Source organism: Trichechus manatus, unplaced genomic scaffold, assembly GCF_000243295.1.
Source record: "Trichechus manatus latirostris isolate Lorelei unplaced genomic scaffold, TriManLat1.0 scaffold00006, whole genome shotgun sequence".
In the NCBI taxonomy this organism is placed as follows: Eukaryota; Metazoa; Chordata; class Mammalia; order Sirenia; family Trichechidae; genus Trichechus; species Trichechus manatus.
In genome coordinates, this window is record NW_004443942.1 from 9,846,533 (window position 1) to 9,866,434 (window position 19,902).

Consider the following 19,902-nt stretch of genomic DNA (forward strand, 5'->3'; position numbering starts at 1 on the left):
TGACCTTGGGCAAGTGCTTAACTTCTCCAGGTCTCAGTTCTCCTCATCAGGATGACGACTCCACCCCATACAGTTGTGGGGACAAGGGAGACAAAGCACAGTTCCCGTTCCCGCTGCAGCACTGTCCTGTGAGGCTACCAAGGAGTACAGCCCCTGTGTGGCCGTATGTGGACAAACCTGCCAGGACCTGGTTGGCCCTGAGGCCTGTGGTGTTGATGGTGGTGGCCACCTCAGCGGGGACGAGTGTGTGGAGGGCTGTGCCTGCCCACCAGACACCTATCTGGACACCCAGGCTGACCTCTGTGTCCCCAGGTGAGTGGGCCAGCTGACCTCTGTGCAAGGTGGAGATGAGGCCAGGGATCTCCAGGGCAGCCAAGACTGGGGAGCCTGGCTGGCCCTCTTCTGTCCCTACTTTGTTTCATTGTTACAGGCCAGACCTTGATGGGTAAAATGGGTGGGTGGGTAGGTGGGTAGGTGGGCTCCCTCCTCTGAACCTCCCTCCCAGGTCTCTCTCCTCAGCTCTGGCTCTCCAGGCCACTCCAGCCCAGCTCTCCTACAAGACAAAACAACTCCACTGAGCCAAGGGGTCTCTCTCCTCTCTCCTCCCCTTCTCTCCCTTCTCCGCCCTCCCCTTCCACAAATATTCATTGACCTCCTATTATGTGCCAGACATTTCTAGGCTCTGGAATTCAGCAATGAACAAAACAGAGTTCCTGCCCTCATGGAGTTCACATTCTAGTGTGGCAGATAGATAATAAACAAATAAGCATACACTTAATAAGCCAAGCGGTAACAAAAGCTATAAAGCAAAATAAAACAGAGTGAGAACAGGGGGTCCTAGGGGACAGGGAGGGGCTGTTATTATTTTAGATGAGGCAAGCATGGAAGGAAGACTTTCTGTTGAGGTGACGTTTGAGCCGAGACCTGAAGGAATTGAGGGAAGAGTGTTCCGTGCAGAGAGAGCGGCCCTGGGCCTTCGGTGGTCTCAGTGTGGCATGGGGACAGTGTGCAAGGAGGAGAGTGGTCAGTGGTTATGCCACAAGAACCCAGAGGATTGACTGGCAAGGCCCTTGGACCCCTGTAGGCCTCTGTTTATGAATCTGTAAAATGGGTATTTGATTTGCGGTTTTCAATTGATGGGGGAGGTGGGAGGCCCCTCAGGGAGTATATTGGAACCGCTCAAAACCCTTTTAAAGCCATACAATCCTCCCTTGAGCTCGTATGTCCCACCCCACCCACTGACTTTGAGAATTGCGAGCAAAGGGAGCCTCTGTTACAATGGGAGTGGGTTCTGTCTGGGGCAGGGGGAGAAGGTAGTTGAGAAGCACCGGGGCTGGATGAGTTCTGATGTCCCTTCCAGTCCTCAAGTGCTCTGTGGCCAGGCCTGTACATGCCTTTAATCAGCAGGTGCTGTGGGAGGTGCGAGAGGAGGAAATAGTCTGCCCTGAGATGACCTGCAGATGGAATGAGAATCCCTGTAAGAGGATTGTAGGCTTATAGGCTTCCTGTGAGGAACAAGTGAGATAATGCATGTGCAGGGACCGGCCTGGTGTCCATGGTGTCAAAATATTTAACAAGCTGTATGTCTCAGGCACTAACCAGTCAGAACAGACACTGGGTGCTAATGACCAGAACACCTGCAGTAGGAGCCAGTACCAGCTGAGTATTCGTCTGGTCCCTGACGAGGCAGGGACTCAGTACTCGGGTCCTATTTTTACCGCCTCTCCCTTTATTGGTGCAAATGAGGTTGGCCTTGGGGGTGTATGGAGACCATTGATGCTGGCTTTATCCTTGTGGGCTTGAAGGTGGAGAGGATACAGGGACATCTCAGGCGGGGAGCGGGGAAGGCACAGGCAGAGACCTGGAGGTGGGCTTGAGCCTAGGGGTTGACACTGCTCTGTTTCTCTCCTCTCTCCTGCCCCATATCTCCATCAACGTGTGTGTCCCAGCCACTGCTTTCACCTTCTGCTCTGCTCTCTGCAAGTGTCTCTGAGGTCAAGAACCTGGGGCATTTGACGCCACCAGCGCCTCTGCTCCTGGAAACAATCCCTTTCCTGACTCATCCGGCTCTGCCCTCACCCTTTTCTTCCCATGCTCCCTGTCTCTCTCCTGGGCCCCCTCCCTCCTCCACTTCCTGAATGAGCTTCTCCCCAAGCCTCTGGCTTTAGCAGTCTCCTCTGGATAGCTGATTGGTTTCCCAGCCCCAGTTCTCAGCTGGTAAGATGGCCCGGGTCTTGGTTATCTAGTGCTGCTGTAACAGAAATACCGCAAGTGGGAGAAAGGCTTGACTCTTTCAGGCCTGGAAGCAGAGTCCCCTGTCTGCCTAGAGGAGGGGAGGGACCTGCTCTGTATATAGGCTTCCAATCAATTACCCTATTTTTGGCCCTGCTGCTGAATCTAAAGGGGCCCTGATGGTGCAGTGACTAAAGTGTTCAGCTGCTAACCAAAAGGTCGGCGGTTTGAACCCACCAGCTGTTCCACGGGAGAAAGATGTGGCAGTCTGCTTCTGTAAAGATTACAGCCTTGGAAACCCTAAGAGGCAGTTCTACTCAGTCCTATAGGGCCACTAGGAGTCGAAATCAACTTGACGGCTACTTTTTTTTTTTGGTGTTTTAATCTTTACGGAAGCAGATTGCCACATCTTTCTCCCTCAGGGCAGCTGGTGGGTTTGAACCGCCAACCTTTTGGTTGACAGCAGGGAGCCCTGGTGATGCAGTGGCTCTCACAGTTTAGGAGGCTAGAAGTCTGAATTCAGGGCGCTGGCTCTAGGGGAAGGCTCTATCTCTGTTGGCTCTGGGGGAAGATTTTAGTCTCTCAGCTTCTGTTCCTCGGTTCCTTGTCGATCTCCACATGGCATCTGTCTTCCTCTGTTTGTACTTCCTTGTTTCTGTCTATGCTGCCCTTTTTATATCTAAAAAGGATAGGTTTAAGACACACGCTACACTGATATAGGAGCCCTGGTGGCACAGTGGTTAAGCACTCGGCTGCTATCTTAAAAGTCGGCCGTTCAAACCCACCAGCCACCCGTGGGAAAAAGATGTGGCAGTCTGCTTCTGTAAAGATTAAAAAAAAAACAAATCTGTTGCCAATGAGTAGATTCTGACTATAGCGACCCTATAGCGACCCTCACTGTGAGTCTGTAAAGATTACAGCCTTGGAAACCCTATGGGGCAGTTCCACTCTGTCCTATAGGGTCGCTATGAGTTGGAATCCACTGGACAGAAATGAGTTTGCTACACTGATATAGCTTCATTAACATAACAAAGAAAACCCTTTTCCCAAATGGGGTTACATCCGCAGTGATAGGTGTTAGGACTCCACATATTTGTGGGGGACACAATTCAATCCATAACAGCCCCTGAATCTGGGACCTAGCCCTCACTGCTGTCTCTAGTGCCAGGCTGGGTTCCCTGCTCCCTGGAGATATGTCACATGTCACAGTAGATGCCATTACTTCTCTCTTGTGTCCTTATGCCCCTTGGCAGTCCCTGCCCCAGCTCCTGAGTTTGCTCACCTTTCTCTGCTCCCTTTTTTATAGGAACCAGTGCTCCTGCCATTTTCAAGGAGTGGACTATCCCCCCGGAGACAGTGACATCCCATCCCTGGGCCATTGGTGAGCTCCCTTGTCCTCTCTTTAAATGGAAGTTGCTGACTGAAGAGAATGCAGCTGAGCAGAACTTCTCATGAAGTGATACCCACTCTCCCCTCTGCTCAGGGAGCCAGGAACAGTGAGCGGGGCTATCTGTCTGAACCCTGTAGTGACCCGAGTGCAGTGACTCGGGGCCTCCAGGGCCTGCAGTGACTGGGGGTTCTGTGTCTGGGTTCTGTGGTGACTGGTGGTGGACTAACCCCAGTGTCTCTCTCTCTGCAGCCACTGCAAAGATGGAGTAATGAGCTGTGATAGCAGAGCCCCAGGTAAGGGTGACAAGAACAGTGGGGTTTTTCTGGGTGGTGAGGTTATAGTGGGGAGCTCGAGCACAGATCAGGAAGGGAGAGCCCACCCCATGTCTTGCCCCATACCAGGCCTTCTGTATTCCTTGCTCTCTTGGGAAAGGCTTTAGTTTGGAGGGTGGCATCCTCAAACCCTGTCCCAACCTCACCCCACTCCAGTGGCTGTCACTCCTGCTTTCTGGGATTCTGTCTCCCTTGGGGGCAGCCACCTGGGGTATCCAGGGTGTCTGGACAGTTCCTTGACCTTCCTTGGGTCCTAGATTTCTTTAGTCTGGGCCGTCAAGGATCTGTTGAGTCTGACTCTCTGCCTAGTCCAGCGCTGGACAGGGGGGTCACAGAGATGGGGAGGACAGCCTGGGCCTTTGAGACACCCAGGCAATAGGAGTGTGGTGGGGGTGGAACCATAGTAGGTCAGTCTGTGAGGGACTTGGAGGCAGGGTAGAGCAGTGGGGGTTGGAGCAGGGAGAGCCTCCTGGAGGGGGAGGAGGACTGTAGGGAAAGGAATTGACAAGGATGGGATTAGAGAATAATCACACGGCAGGTGGTTAAGAGCAGGGCCTTCAGAGTCAGGCAGCCCTGGGTTCAAATCCTGCCAGGTACCCTAGCTGTGCAGCCCCGGGTAACTCACTTCACCTTTCTGAGCCTCTCCACTTCTGTGTATAATCTAGATTCCTACACCCTCCCCATGATTCATATACACTCCTGAGAGCATTCATTCTTTTAGTCACTTTTGGCTTTAGATTTCTGCCTCTCTGGGATTTTCATTTCATCTTCCTGACTATTCCCTTCTTTCTGCTCCATGCCAACCCAGGCAGGAAACTCAGCTCCTTTTTATTGATTTCTCTTAAAAAAAACATTCACATAACACGTGAATGTGCACAGCAGACTTTACTGCAGGCTCAGGAGACAGAGGGAGCTTATGTCACAGAAATACAGGTAACAGTAAATCGACTCTCCCTATTGTTAATGAAAGTCCTCTGGCCACCCTGCCACACTGCTCAGCCATCCTCTTTCTGGCTCCTCTCCTGGTCCGTTTGAGGCACTTCCTCTCACTTTGTTAAGCCTTTTGAAAGCAGAAGTGGCTTTTCTGTTAAATGGGAAAATAAGAGATAATGATAAACATCACAGGGTTGTTAAATAAGATAATGCATGCAAAGTGCATGGAACAGTACCTGGTACAGAGGACATGTTGAGTGACGGGTACTAGGGGTGGTGGTAGTTATCATGTTGTGTGACAGTACATATCTATCCCTCTCTATAATGTGTACTTGGGAACCCAAGAAATGTCCTAGGAATGGCCAGAGCCTGAGGAGGCATCGGAGCCTCATCTCTAAGTTCCAAATGCTGGGCCACCAGGTCTCCCTGGCCCTCCTACAGCCCAGGTGTCCTCCGTGCATCCTGCTGAGTGTCCAAGTTCTTCACGGCACCTGCCCTCTTCTCTCCCAGCTGCTGTCTGCCCAGCAGGCCAGGTTTTCGTGAACTGCAGTGAGCTGCACACAGACCCAGAGCTCAGCAGGGAGAGGACGTGTGAGCAGCAGCTGCTGAACTTGAGTGTGCCGGCCCGTGGCCCCTGCCTCTCGGGCTGCGCCTGCCCCCAGGGGTATGTACCCATGTTGGCGTGGTCTCCCACTCCTGAGGGCTGGCAGAACTAGGGAACCTGGGGAGGGTTGGGAAAAACCTAACACAGCCTTGCAAGGAGGCAGTAGCCCAGTACTGGGTATAATGGCCAGCTAGGAGTCTGGGAAAGAGCAGGGGCTTGGGAGTCCAACCTTCTTGAGTTCTACCTGGTTCTGCTTCTTACCAACTATGTGCCCATGGACAAAGAAGAGGACTCATCTCTCTGAGGCTCAGTTTTCTCATCTATAAAGTAGGGATATTAATAGTACCTACCACTTCAATAGATGTTGTGAGGATTAACCCAGGTACCGAATAAAAGCACTGAGGGGTGTCTGGTATGCTCTAGAGAGCCAATGGGCTGAAGACCAAGAGAGAAGAAACCCATGTTTCATCTCTCAGCCTGTTTCCCTACAAAGTTCTAACCACAGCCCCCTGGTCACCATGCTTCTCTCCACAGCATATCTGAGAATCTCTGGGTGCTGTGTGTTGCTCCCAAGGATCTTGGGGCCACTGCAGGGGTCTGAGACTGTCTGCTGCTCCAAATTCCCTTATGTATGGGTGCTGAGCCAATGGCCCTGGGGCCAGCAGGCAGTGCAGCACAGTGGCTATGAGCACAGACCCTGGACCCTAAGACTTGAATCCTGGTTCTGTCACCTACTGTGCAAGTTAGTTAACTTCCCTGAGTCTCAGTTTCCTAGTCTGTAAAATGGCACAGAGTAAGCAGTCTAGGTGAGCAGACAGCACTGTCCCCCTCACCTGGATCCCATGCATTGCAAATGCCCTTCTGAGGGGGGCCTGGAGTGAGAGGGTCCCCTAACAGGTAAGGAGAGGGTACGCACAGATTGAGGACACCTGGGGGCAGAGGCCAAAGCTTTGAGTCTTTGCATGCTGTTCCTGGTGATGAGCACAGTGGGAGCTCAGGGATGCAGTCAGGTCTGAGAAATGCCTGGGTTGGGGGGAGGGATAAGAAGACTGGGGGGACAAGAAGGGCAGGGTCAGAGCAGTGAATGGTAAGCGGCAGGGAAGACATCCTAGGAAGTGGCTAGAGACAGGGCCTGGGGCTGAAGGTGGGAGGCCATGAGCCAGCCTATTGCTGGTGTCTGATGTAATTACGGAGAAAGGAAAGGCAAGGGACCAATCAATATTCATTGTGTATCTACTAGGTGCTAGGCAGTGTGCCCAGGTCTATAATTAAATTCTCATAATGACCTTGGGAAGAAAGTGTCATTATCCTTGTTTTACACATGAAGACACAGAGGCTTAGAAACGTTAAGTGGCTTTAGGTAAAACAGAGTGGATTAAACACATACTTTCTCTACTTCCTCCCACAACCACAATGAAATGTTGATAATGTAGTAAAAAAGGTATAAACCCACAGGAACAAAGAGAACGGGAGAGGAGATAACAATGGCATGAAATAGATCAAAAAGAACATGGGTGGGTGTGTAGAAACGTGTCGCAGAGCAGAGGGTGACAGCTGATGCTTGTGGAGGGGAAGGCCAAGGAGAAACAGCCCATGTTGTGTTGAGAGCCTTGGTGCCTCGGGAGGGGAGAAGGAGGGAAGGGGACAAGAGGATGAGTTGCAAGTCTGTGTACCAAACTCATTGCCATCCAGTCCATTCCAACTCACGGAGACTCTATAGGATGGAGTAGAACTGCCCCATAGGGTTTCCAAGGCTGAAATCTTTACAGAAGCAGACTGCCATGTCTTTCTCCTTCAGAGGAGCTGGTCGGTTTGAACCGCCAACCTTTCAGTTAGCAGCAGAGCACTTTAATCACTGTGCCACCAGGGCTCCTTCAAGTCTGTGTAAGGAGCAGTTAAACCCCTAGATCCCTCCCTCAGTCCCTGGGTCAGGCGACTGCCTCACCCTCATCCAGCAGGAGAAAGGTGGTAAGAGTCTCTGGAGAAACACATTCAGAGACACTGATCTCGAGGGCAGTAGGAGGGTGAGATGCGTAGTAAAAACAGAGATGAAGTAGAAATGTGCTGGGATCCCAGCCCTCTTCCTCAGATGGCTTCCCAGGATGGTGACCCCCGCCTCCAGCTGGAGATAAAAGAGGATTTTTCCTGTGAAAAGTGGCTGGGCCAGAAGAAAAAAGCTACAGAAGCAACAAATTAGTGGGTCCTCAGAAGAACTAGATGATGCCTGGCTGCCACCAATGACTGCCCTGACAGGGAACACAACAGAGAGTCCCTGATGGAGCAGGAAAAAAGTGGGGTGCAGAACTCAAATTCTAGTAAAAACACCAGACTTAATGGTCTGACTGAGACTGGAGGGACCCCAGAAGACATGGCCTTTGGACTGTTGTTAGCCCAAAACTAAAACCATTCCCGAAGCCAACTCTTCAGACAAAGATTAAACTGGACTATAAGACATAGAATGATACTCGTGAAGAGTGTGCTTCTCAGTTCAAGTAGATACTTGAGACTTAATGGGCAGCTCCTGTCTGGAGGCAAGAAGAGAAAGCAGAAAGGGACAGGAGCTGGATGAATGGACATGGGAAATACAGGGTGGAAAGAAGTGTGCTGTCACAATGTAGGGAGACCAACTAGGGTCACATAACAATGTGTGTATAAATTTTTGTATGAGAGACTAACTTGAGCTGTAAATGTTCACTTAAATCACAATAAAAAAAAAATTAGTGGGTCCTCCCTTATACACAGAGCCTCCAGTGGGCTTTGTGGTGTCTCACTTTCATTTTCTTTTAATTATTAAAAAATGAGGTATAATTTATGTATGCTAAAATGCATAGATCCTAAGCATACAGTTTGCTAAGCTTTCACAAATTTATATAATCTTGTTTCTCACACCCCTCTCAAGAAATACAACATTTATTTCTATCACCTCAGAAAGGTCCCTCTTGCTCTTTCTCAGTCAATCCCCTCACCTCAGACCCCTAGGCAACTGCTGTTCTGATTCCTGTCAGCATAGATAAGTTTTGCCTGTTCTCAGAACTTCATAATAATACCTGTAATACTCTTGCTCTTTGCCTTTTTAAACCGGATACTTATATTATTTTGAAAATTACAATAAGATAGGAAGGTTAAATAACTTGTCCTATGCAGATTCTAGATTTGAACCAAAAAGTGCTTATTGCCAAAGTCTGTGTTCTTACCCCTGCCCCAGACTGGACCCTGCTAAGGCCTGGATCTGGCCCAGAGCTATGGCCTGAGAATTGTTAATAGTGCTCTCAGACAGCCCTGGCTCCTGCCTGGGAATGTGTCAGAGTTCATAGAAGGCAGACTGGAGGGTAGAGGCACTGCAGTTTTGAGGTCTGTGGTCTGAGAGCTCCACGAACAATCCGGGTGTGGAGGCAATGCCTGTGTCCATGGTTTGTTCATTAGTATACAGTTGGTGCCTAAGGAGTGCTGCCATTCCTCCTTTCCTCCTGAACTGCACCCTGCTTCCTTATGGGTGGCAGACTTCTGAGCTGGGCCCAGTGTGTTCCGGGTTTGGCCAGTTGAGGAAGTGTCTCTGAACCTCACTGGGCAGCAGCAGGATGGCCCATGGGAACATGGTCGCCAGTCTCTTCTGGGGTAAATGCTGAGAGCCCCCCCAGGGCATTCACGTGGCTGTGGGGTCTTCCACAGATGGCAGGCTTGGGGAGAGTGCTCGCCTGACCATCTGCTTGCTGGGTCCCTGCAGCCAGCTCAGACATGGGGATGCCTGTTTCCTGCCTGAGGAGTGCCCGTGCACGTGGAAGGGGAAGGAATATTTCCCTGGGGACCTGGTCATGTCTCCCTGCCACACCTGGTAAGTGAGGGCCTTGCCCATGCTCTGCTTTTTGCAGAGGGATGGGTATGGGGAGAGGGCTCCTGAGTACAGTTTAGCATTCCCCCTTTCACCACATTCCTGTTACGCTGTGTGTTGTGTAGGGGTCTGAATACATGTAACTGTATGCATATAAAAGAATACTCTGGGGTTTTTTGTATTTACATGAATGTGAGTTTGTTTAGACATGTATGTGAATGTATGTCCATTGCATGTTTGTTACCATGACAGTGTGTTTGCGTATTTATAGGAACATGTATGTGTGGGCACAGATCCGTCTTGGAGACCCATCCAATTATCCGGACATTGGCCCTGAGTCTTTGTCTCACGTGGGGCTGATGCTGCCCTGTGTCTCTGGCCCAGAGGATGGCTGTGGTCGTTTTGTCCATGTTAGCAGCAGAGTCAGAGTCTAGTCCATCTGCTCCTAGGCTGGTTTCCCCAAATGCATCACGGTGTATTTACAAGGTCAGAGCCCTAGCTGTCTGATCCCAGAAGTCCCGGGTATAATGTCAGACACAGAGCTCTGTGCAGACTGTGTGCTCATAGTCTTGTGGGATTCCGTGACTGTGGTATGCCAGAGCTAACATGGGTGCCACATGGCATGTGGCAAGAGCTTGGGGCTGGCTGGCCTGGATTAGCCCAGGTTGCTCAGGCCTGGGGACTGACTCAGTCCATCACGTCACTGGATTCCAGCCACTGCACCAGCACCCCCACCCTCAGGCAGGGGGTGGCAGTGCTATGTCGAATCCCCTCCTGGTGAGCACATCATGCTCAGAAATCAGACCCAAAGCAGAAGGTGGGGGAAGAATATGGAGCCAGGGCCAGGGGGCTGGGATGATCTTAAGGTTTAGTACACTGGCATAAGGAGGCTTCTGTCTTCACTGGAGAGAGTGACCTGCCATGGGGTGGGTGTCCTCTCTACCTGAGGGGACTGGGAAACGTGGGCAAGGTGTTACTTTTTAACTCATTTTTAAAAATTCCACCTTCCTAATACATGTGTAAAATTCCCTTGTGAAGGACATGTCACCGTGTCCCAGATTCTAGCTGCTCTCCAGTGGGCAGGTGGGTGCTGGAGGTGCATCTGGGCTGGTATGGCCTGAGTGTTTGTTTGAGAGGATCTGTTTACAGGGGTGGGGCCTGGCTACACATCATTCTCCAACTCTGCTCAGTGACGTCTTGCTGGTAGCATGAAATTGGCCATGGTAGGAGTGTTTACAGCACTGTGTATATAGCTGAGTTGTGGTAAGTTACGTAGGTGGGTGTGTGATAGGATGTATACACAGGCTTCGGAAGAAGTGGAGTCAGTGCATAACTCAGTGTATATGTGCTGTGTCATTGGAGAGAGCCTGCCTGTCTTTGTTGTTGTCATTCATGTATCCCCAGATCATACCCCTTTTCTCCTGAAGATTTTAGTTCTGAACACACTGTCACTCCATCCAACCTTAACTCCTGTCTGAGTTCTTGGAGATTTCAATATCCTTTTAGAGATGATGTGTCTATTACCCTGGAATCTCAATTTCTTCATTTCCTCTCTTCCAGTGATGTTATTCTCCAACTGGCTTTAGTCACTAACTCCCAAGGCCACCCCCTGCATCTTGTCATTTCCCAAAACTGCAACCAGCCCATATCTCAACTCCTTGCATCTAACCTTACCTTCTATCTTTATGACCCACTTCTTCTAGTACTCTGTCTCCCCCAGTCCTTCAACCCAATGGGGATTTCTAATCCACAGACCCTACCCCTTCTCCACTGCTTCTCACCTCCCTTCCCTTCTTACCCAAGCCCATGGGCCATCATTATAATCACTTCCATAAATGCAGTTCCTGTTCTCTTGTTTCTCTCCCACTTTGCTGCACTTGTTGGCCAACCACAACTTTGGTTACATGTATCCTTTTGTTTCCTCCGCACCTGCATCCACACAGCTGAATGTGGCTGGAGGAACACATACAGTCAAGCTGACTGGCCTCACTTGAAATTTCAGCTCCATTATTTATTGACTGTATGTCCCTCAACTTCTCTGAGCCCCATTTTCTCCTGCATAAAATGGGAATCATAGTCCTGCCTTTGGGCTTCTGTTGGGGGTTGGTGATGTTTGTTGACCCCCTAGCCCAGGGGCTCACAGTGGGTGTGCAGTAGGCAATGGCTCTGTCATGGGTTTCAAGGCATGGTGTGGACAGTGTCCTGAGAGCTGGTCTGGATGTGTGTGTTTCAGCGAGTGCCAGCAGGGCTCATTCCAGTGCACTCTCCACCCCTGCGCCTCCACCTGCACTGTCTATGGTGACCGTCATTACCGCACATTTGATGGGCTCCCCTTTGACTTTGTGGGGGCGTGCAAAGTGCACCTGATCAAGGTGAGTTCCGGGATGTGCCTGCCTGGCTGGCTCCCATACTCTGCCATGAGGACCCAGAGCAGCCTAGGCCGAGGAGTGTCAGGGCATAGTGGTGCAGGGGACCCCAGTCTGACGCTTAACTGGGGGGAGGAAGAGACCCAAGCCTTGGCGTGTGGCTCTCTAGAGACTGAAATAAGTGCTAAGGAGCAGGCCCAGGGCTGACAGAGCCCACCAGTCATAAAATCCCCCTCTGTCTGTCCACTCACCATTATAGCCCGCCCCATGGGGTCCCGAGGGCTTTTCTGTCTGTACTAATAAGAGCTAATGCTTTTTTAAGGATCCCTGGTGGTGCAATGGTTAAGCACTTGGCTGCTAATTGAAAGGATGGCGGTTTGAACCCACCAGCTGCTCCACAGAAGATAGATGTGGCAGTCTGCTTCCATAAAGATTACAGCCTTGGAAACCCTATGGGGCAGTTCTACTCTGTCCTATAGGGTCACTATGAGTCGGAATCGACTCAAGGCAACAAACAGATTTGGTTTTGGTTTAATGCTTTTTGAGCTTTTATGTGCCTGGTCGCCTGCTGAGTCATTCTTCAGAGATTATTTCACTTAATTCTCACAGCAAACCTACAAGGTAGGGTTGATCCTATGTTACAGATGTGGCAACTTGGGCTTAGGGAAGTTAAGTATCTCAGTCAAGCTTACATAGCTAGTAAGTGTGAGCTGGGGTCAGGTTCGAACCAGGAAATTTGACTCGAGAGGTGATGTGCTTAAGGAATGGCATGCTAAAGCCATCAGCTCACCTGGAGGAAGAGGAATGGTGATGTGGGGGTGGCTCAGTGAAGGCAGGATCCCCTCCAAAAGGAGAAAAGGAGTACCAATGGGACAGGTGGCAGAGTGCCAGAGACACATACCGGGGACATTGGTTTTGCTAAGGGCCCATCCATCTCATTCTATAATCGTAAGAATAACAACAACAATAGTAATGATAAAAAAAAAACTTTATGGAGTGAGTCCTAGCTATGGGGCAGGCACTGTACTGGGGTCTTTTACATAATTTCAGTGACTCCATGAAATCAAGATTGTTGTTGTTAGGTGCTGTCAAGTTGGATCCGACTCATAGCGACCCTATGCACCCCAGAATGAAATTACTGCCCAGTCCTGTGCCATCCTCACAATCATTGCTATCCTGGAGCCCACTGTTGCAGCCACTGTGTCAATCCATCTCATTGAGGGTCTTTCTCTTTTTCACTGACCCTGTACTTTACCAAGCATGATGTCCTTCTCCAGGGACTGATCCCTCCTGACAACATGCCCAAAGTATTACTGACCCTGTTTTATTTTAATTTTTTAATTTCAGAGGTAATACATAGTCTTCATAACATTCAAAACAATACTGAAGCATATATTGAAAACAAATATCTCCCTTCACACGTATTCTGTTCCCTTCCCCTGCTGAATAACCACTACTAACAGTCTGGTTTGAGTCCTTCAAGGCCATTTGCCATCTCTCTCACACACACACACACACACACACACACACACACACACACACATCCTTGGTTAGCTTATATAAATAGGATTCTCAAACTTGCTTTTTTCACTTGTCTTGGACATTATCTCAAGTCAGTTTGCATAGATCTACTTTCTCTTTTTAACAGCTGCGTAGAATTCTACAGAAAGAACATGCCCTAGTTTGCTTTATTATTCCCCATTGATGGACATTGAGGTTGTTTCCAATACTTAAACATTAAAATTCTGCAGTGAATACTTTTGTGGGTATACCTCTAGCTTCTTAGGTGTAGAATTGTTGTATAAAAGTTATGCACGTTTAAAATGTTGTTCAATACTGGCAAATTGCCCTCCAAAAAGACTTCTGTTGCCATCAACAGTGTATGTAAGGCAGGGCCCCTGCCCCTCCCGCTCCTGCCAACACCGATCATTCCCATTATATGTTAATTAATTACTCATAACTTTTGGAGAGTCACTATATACCGAACACTGTAGGAAACTGAGCTCCAGAGAGCAGAAATAAGTTGCTCAAGGTTACACACCTAGTAAGAAGTAGCAGTGAATTCAAAACCACTTGTCTCTACCTCTGTGCCTCTCAGCAGGATTTCTTCTCTCCTTGGGCTTTATTGGACTAACTTATTTTTTCTTCAGAGCACGTCAGATTTCAGCTTCTCTGTGATTGTAGAAAATGTGAACTGCTACGGCTCTGGCATCATCTGCAGGAAATTTATTTCCATCAACGTTGGGAACTCACTCATCATCTTTGACGATGACTCGGGAAATCCTGTAAGGCCTGGTACAGGCGAAGGGTGTATAGATAGACTATTTACAGGTTACCCAGAGGGCTGGGGGCAGAAGAGGGCTAAGGTCTGGTTTTCTTCTCTTGAAGCCTAGACTGAATTTCTTGACCAGGGTCAGGAACACAGAGGTCGATATGAGGGCATGAGGGAAGCAATGGAGTTGGTGAAGCCTTGGAGCTGCATAGTGACTTGCAGCCAGGTTGAGCTGACCCAGGCTTTGAGAGGCACTCAGGCCTCAGGACTGACCATCTCTGTCTCCCTAGAGTCCCGAGAGCTTCCTGGATGAGAAGCAGGAGGTCTACACATGGCGAGTGGGATTTTTCACACTGGTACATTTCCCACGGGAGCACATTACCCTTTTATGGGACCAGAGAACCACCGTACACATCCGGGCTGGGCCTCAGTGGCAGGTAAATGTGTGAGCAGTGACCCTCAAGGGGCTCTCTGCTCCCAGCCCATGGCTAAGCCAAGTCCCTGGGTGTGTTTGGGTGAGCTCTACCCTAACTGAGGAGCCAGGAGCGTCATATCTCCCCTCCTATCTCCCCCACCCGACTCTATGTCCCTCCTTCTCTGACCTTCCCCTTTCCTTCTTCTACTGCTCTAGGTCTGTGACAGACTTCTGGGCTCATGGTGATCCCTCTGCCCATGACTGACCCCTGGAATGTCTGTGACTAACTGTGGCCTCCTTTCTCCTTTCAGGGACATTTGACAGGACTCTGTGGAAACTTTGACTTAAAAACCATCAATGAGATGAGGACCCCAGAGAACTTAGAGTTAACTAACCCCCAGGAGTTTGGCAGCAGTTGGGCTGCAGTTGAGGTAAAGGTCCTCACACTGACTCACACCCCTCACTCAAAAGGGTACCGGCCAGCATTGGGAGAACCTGGCCCCCGGTCAGGGAAGAGGGGCATTGGTGTGAGACTGCTCCTGCAACTGCCCTCTAAGCCTCCAACCCAGCATCACCAGCCCTAGACTCTGTCCCATAGCCTGAGGACATGCTTCATTCTGTCTCATAGATCTGGTTCCCCACCCTGCCCTGGATCAAGCCTTGGTGGGTGGTGGGAAAGTGGGGATAAGACAAAGTCTCTGTCCTAGGGAAGATGAGCACCTAATTAGGGAAACTGAGGCTTATTTAAGTATGACCATCTTACCCATCTGTGTACCCCCAGGGCCTGGCACTAGGTCTGGCACTGAGGAGTGACCAAGAGAGACTGATAAGGGTTGAGGTGATTACAGAAAGACTTCCTGAAGAAGGTGGGACTAGTGCTGGTACTTGAACTAGAGGCTATATTTGGATAGATGAATGTATCAGAGGAAAGGCCTCTGAGAGGGAGGACAGTATTAGCAGAGGCAGGAATGAGGGGGTGTCCCTGAGATTTAGGATATGTCTGACTGGAGCTGTCCAGCTGTGAGCTATGATGCGGGGAGGGGGACACAGAGCACTGAATGGGGAGCAGGAGACCTGAGTTTTTATCTTGGATCATCCACCTTCTCTGTGGTCTTCTTGTGCCAAGAGATGGGTGAATAAATTCATCTCATGTGACAACTCTGATCAGTCAGAAGAGCTGCCTAGTAAGCTGTGTTGAGAAATACCCTGAGACTTGTGTTCATATATACATGTTTGCCTCTCCTGACTAAGTGAACTAAGGTCTCCACCTGCTTTTTTATTTTTTCCCATACAAAAATTTATATATGCATTATTATGTGACTCTAATTGCTCTCCCCATACTGTGACAGCACACTCCTCCTTTCCACCCCTGATTTCCCATGTCCATTCACTAGCTCCTAACCCTCTCTGCCTTGCCATCTCACCTCCGGATAGAAGCTGCCCGTTTAGTCTCTTGTATCTACTTGAGCTAAGAGGCATACTCCTCACGAGTATCGCTTGATGTCCCACAGTCCAGTCCAATCCCTGTCTGAAGAGTTGGCCTCAGAAATTGTTTTACTTCTGGGCTGATAGAGAATCCAGGGGCCATGCTCTCTAGGGTTCCTCCAGTCTCAGTCAGACCATTAAGCCTGGTCTTCTTACTAGAATTTGAGTTCTGCACCCGATGTTTCTCCTGCTCCATCCGGGATTCTCTGTTGTGTTCCCTGTCAGGGCAGTCATTGGTGGTAGCCAGACACCATCTAGTTCTTCTGGTGTCAGGCTGATGAAGTCTCTGGTTTATGTGGCCCTTTCTATCTCTTGGGCTAATACTTTCCTTGTATCTTTGGTGTTCTTCATTCTCCTTTACTCCAGGTAGTTGGGACCAATTGATGCACCTTAGATGGCCACTTGCAAGCTTTTAAGACCCCAGACACCAGTTACCAAAGTAGTATGCAGAACATTTTCTTAATAAGCTTTGTTATGCCAGCTGACCTAGATGTCCCCTGAAAGCATGGTCCCCAGGCCCCTACCCCTGCTACTCTGTCCGTCAAAGTGTTTGATTGTATTCAGGAAACTTCTTAGCTTTGGTTTAGTCCAGTTGTGCTGACTTCCCCTGTAGTGTGTGCTGTCCTTCCCTTCACCTAAGATAATTCTTATCTACTATCTAGTTAGTAAATAACCCTCCTGCTCCCTCCCCGCCTTCCCTTCGTAACCATCAAAGAATGTTTTCTTCTGTGTTTAAACCTTTTCTGGAGTTCTTATAATAGGGGTCTTATACAACATTTGTGCTTCTAAATTCCGTCAGCATAATGACCTTCAGCTTCCTCCATGTTATAAGATGTTTCACGGCTTCATCGTTGTTCTTTATCGTTGTGTAGTATTCCATTGTGTGGATATACCATAATTTGTTTATCTATTTGTCCATTGATGGGCACCTATGTTGTTTCCATCTTTTTGCTATTGTGAACAGTGCTGCGATGAACATGGGTGTGCATACATCTATTTGTGTGACAGCTCTTATTTCTCTAGGATATATCCCAAGGAGCAGGATAGCTGGATCGTATGGTACTTCTATTTCTAGCTTTTTAAGGAAGTGCCAAATTGATTTCCAGAGCGGTTGTACCATTTTACATTCCCAACAACAGTGTATAAGTGTTCCAGTCTCTCCACAACCTCTTTGGCATTTATTGTTTTGTGTTTTTTGGATTAATGCTTGCCTTGTTGGGGTGAGATGATACCTCATTGTAGTTTTGATCTGCCTTTCTCTAATGGCTAATGATCGTGAGCATTTCTTCATGTGTCTGTTAGCTGCCTGAATATCTTCTTTGGCGAAGTGCCTGTTCATATCCTTTGCCCGTTTTTTAATTGGGTTATTTGTCTTTTTGTATTGAGGTTTCGCAGCATCTTGTACATTTTAGAGATTAGATGCTGATCTGATTTATCGTAGCCAAAAGTTTTTTCCCAGTCTGTAGGTTGTCTTTTTACTGTTTTGATGAAGTCTTTTGATGAGCATAAGTGTTTGGTTTTTAGGAGCTCCCATTTATCTAGTCCTTCTTCTGGTGCTTGTGCATTGTTACTTATGGTTCGTATTGTGCTTATGCCACGTATTAAGGCTCCTAGGCGTTGTTCCTATTTTTTCTTCCATGATTTTTATTGTTTTTGATTTTATATTTAAATCTTTGATCCATTTTGAGTTAGTTTTTGTTCATGGTGTGAGGTATGGGTCCTGTTTCAGTTTTTTGCAGATGGATATCCAGGTATGCCAGCACCATTTGTTAAAGAGGCTGTCTTTTCCCCAGTTAACTTTTGGTCTTTGTCAAATATCAGCTGCTCATAGGTGGATGAATTTCTGTCTGGATTCTCAATTCTGTTCCATTGGTCTATGTATCTGTTGTTGTACCAGTACCAGGCTGTTTTGACTACCGTGGCAGTATAATAGTTTCTAAAATCAGGTAGTGTGAGGCCTCCCACTTTGTTCTTCTTCTTGAGTAATGCTTTACTTATCTGAGTCCTCTTCCCTTTCCATATGAAGTTGGTGAGTTGTTTCTCCATCTCCTTAAAAAATGCTGGTGGAATTTGGATCGGGATTGCATCGTATCTGTAGATCGTCTTGGGTAGAATTGACATTTTCACAATGTTGAGTCTACCTATCCATGAGCAAGGTATGTTTTTCCACTTAGGCAGGTCTCTTTTGGTTTCTTGCAGTAGTGTCTTGTAGTTTTCATTGTATAGATCTTTTACATCTATGGTTAGATTTATTTCTAAGTATTTTATCTTCTTGGAGGCTATTGTAAATGGTATTGATTTAGTGATTTCCTCTTCGAGGTTCTCTTTGTTGGTGTAAAGGAATCCAACTGATTTTTGAATGTTTATCTTGTATCCTGAAACTTTGCTAAAATCTTCTATTAGTTCCAGTAGTTTTCTTGTGTATTCTTTGGGTTTTCTGTGTATAAGATCATATTTGCAAATAGAGATACTTTGACTTCTTCCTTACCAATTCGGATGCCCTTTCTTTCTTTTTCTAGCCTAATTGCTCTGGCTAGGACCTCCAGCACAGTGTTGAATAAGAGTGTCCACCTGTTTTTAATTCCTTGTTGGGAAGTAGACAGAGATAACCCTGTGTAGACTGGGTATGGAGAGCAAGTGGGCATGGCCTGGGAGCTCAATGTAATCCTAAGGTGGGACAGGGCTGTTCCCACAGCCTCAGAGAAGTGTGCCCAGCCACACTCCCATTTTAGAGAAACTGAGTGGGGTAACTAACCTTTGTGGCTTCACTCCCATTTCTTCTCTCTCTTTATCTCCGTTGGCATACCTGGAGGGATCCAGTGAAAATGTAGACCTGATGGAAGAGGTTCAGCTCTGAGCAGACATTGGGGAAATCCCTATTAATTATCTATTGCTGTGTAACAATATTACTACAAACCTAGCAGTTTAAAACAACACACATGTATTATCCCACCATTTTTGTGGGTCAGGAGTCTGGGCATAGCATAGCTGTATCTGCTTAGGGTCTCATGAGGCTACAATAAAGATATCGACCAGGGCTGTTTTCTTATCTGTAGGCTCAACTGGGGAAGGATCCAGTTCCCTACTTGCATGGTTGTTGGCAGCAATCAGTTCCTTGCAACTATAGGACTGAGAGCTTCAGGTTATTTTGCTAGCTGTTGGCCAGAGGTCACCTTCAGCTCCTAGAGACCACCCACAGCTCCTTGCCATATGGGGTTCCCCAACACAGCTACTTGTTTCCTCACAGCCAGCAAGAGAGGAGACTCGAGCAGGATGAGCTCTACAGTCTTCTGTAACAATCATGTAACCATGTATGCATAATCACATCCATCCCATCACCTTTGTCGTATTCTGTTGGTTTGAAGCAAGTCATAGGGGTCTCTGACACTCAAGGAGGGGGAATTATACAAAAGCATCATCACCAGCAGGTGGGGATTATGGGGGCTGCCCTAAGAATCTGTCTGCCACACCAGGCAACAGCCCTGCCTTTTCCCCATCAGTGTCCAGACACCCTGGACCCCCGGGACACATGTGTACTGAATCCTCTCCGAGAACCATTTGCCAAGAAGGAATGCAGCATCCTGCTCAGCGAGGTGTTTGAGACCTGCCATCCTGTGGTGAGTCAACCCCAGCCTTGGCCACCCCTGAGTCCCCCTTCCACTTCCCTGGAGTCCTTTATGCTCTCAGACTCTCCCCTGCCTGGGAGGAGACACCTCAGGTCTAGAGCCAGAGACCCACCTCTTCCATTCCCCTGCCTCCAGCCTATTCAGATGAATTTGTCCTATTTCCTAAGTTGGCCAGGGGTAGACAGACAGACAGCAAGATCTTCTGTTCTTTTTTCAAGGCTATCTCAATCTGGCTTTCTGTCCTTACCAGGAAGTTCTTCTGAATAGTTAACCCAAACCTCCCATGCTGTGGCATCCATGTTGCCTGTTCTGCCTTCAGTGAAGACAGGAAAGCTGGCAGTCAGCTCTGCATGGCACCCTCCAGGGCCTTGAAGGCTGGTCTTGGCTGTCTCTGCTCCTGACTTGGCAGCTCAGACCC

General features: G+C 48.5%; 1 protein-coding gene across 1 annotated transcript in view; it reads left to right on the plus strand.

Moving 5' to 3' along the window:
• OTOG (otogelin) overlaps positions 1-19,902 on the plus strand; it is an 86,947-nt gene that overhangs the window by 22,282 nt on the left and 44,763 nt on the right. Inside the window, exons 21-30 of the mRNA XM_012557269.1 lie at positions 120-312; positions 3,539-3,613; positions 3,872-3,915; positions 5,398-5,555; positions 9,220-9,323; positions 11,554-11,692; positions 13,837-13,971; positions 14,249-14,395; positions 14,685-14,804; positions 19,359-19,475. Coding sequence (XP_012412723.1) covers positions 120-312; positions 3,539-3,613; positions 3,872-3,915; positions 5,398-5,555; positions 9,220-9,323; positions 11,554-11,692; positions 13,837-13,971; positions 14,249-14,395; positions 14,685-14,804; positions 19,359-19,475 — 1,232 coding nt within the window. The remainder of the gene's footprint in view (positions 1-119; positions 313-3,538; positions 3,614-3,871; positions 3,916-5,397; positions 5,556-9,219; positions 9,324-11,553; positions 11,693-13,836; positions 13,972-14,248; positions 14,396-14,684; positions 14,805-19,358; positions 19,476-19,902) is intronic.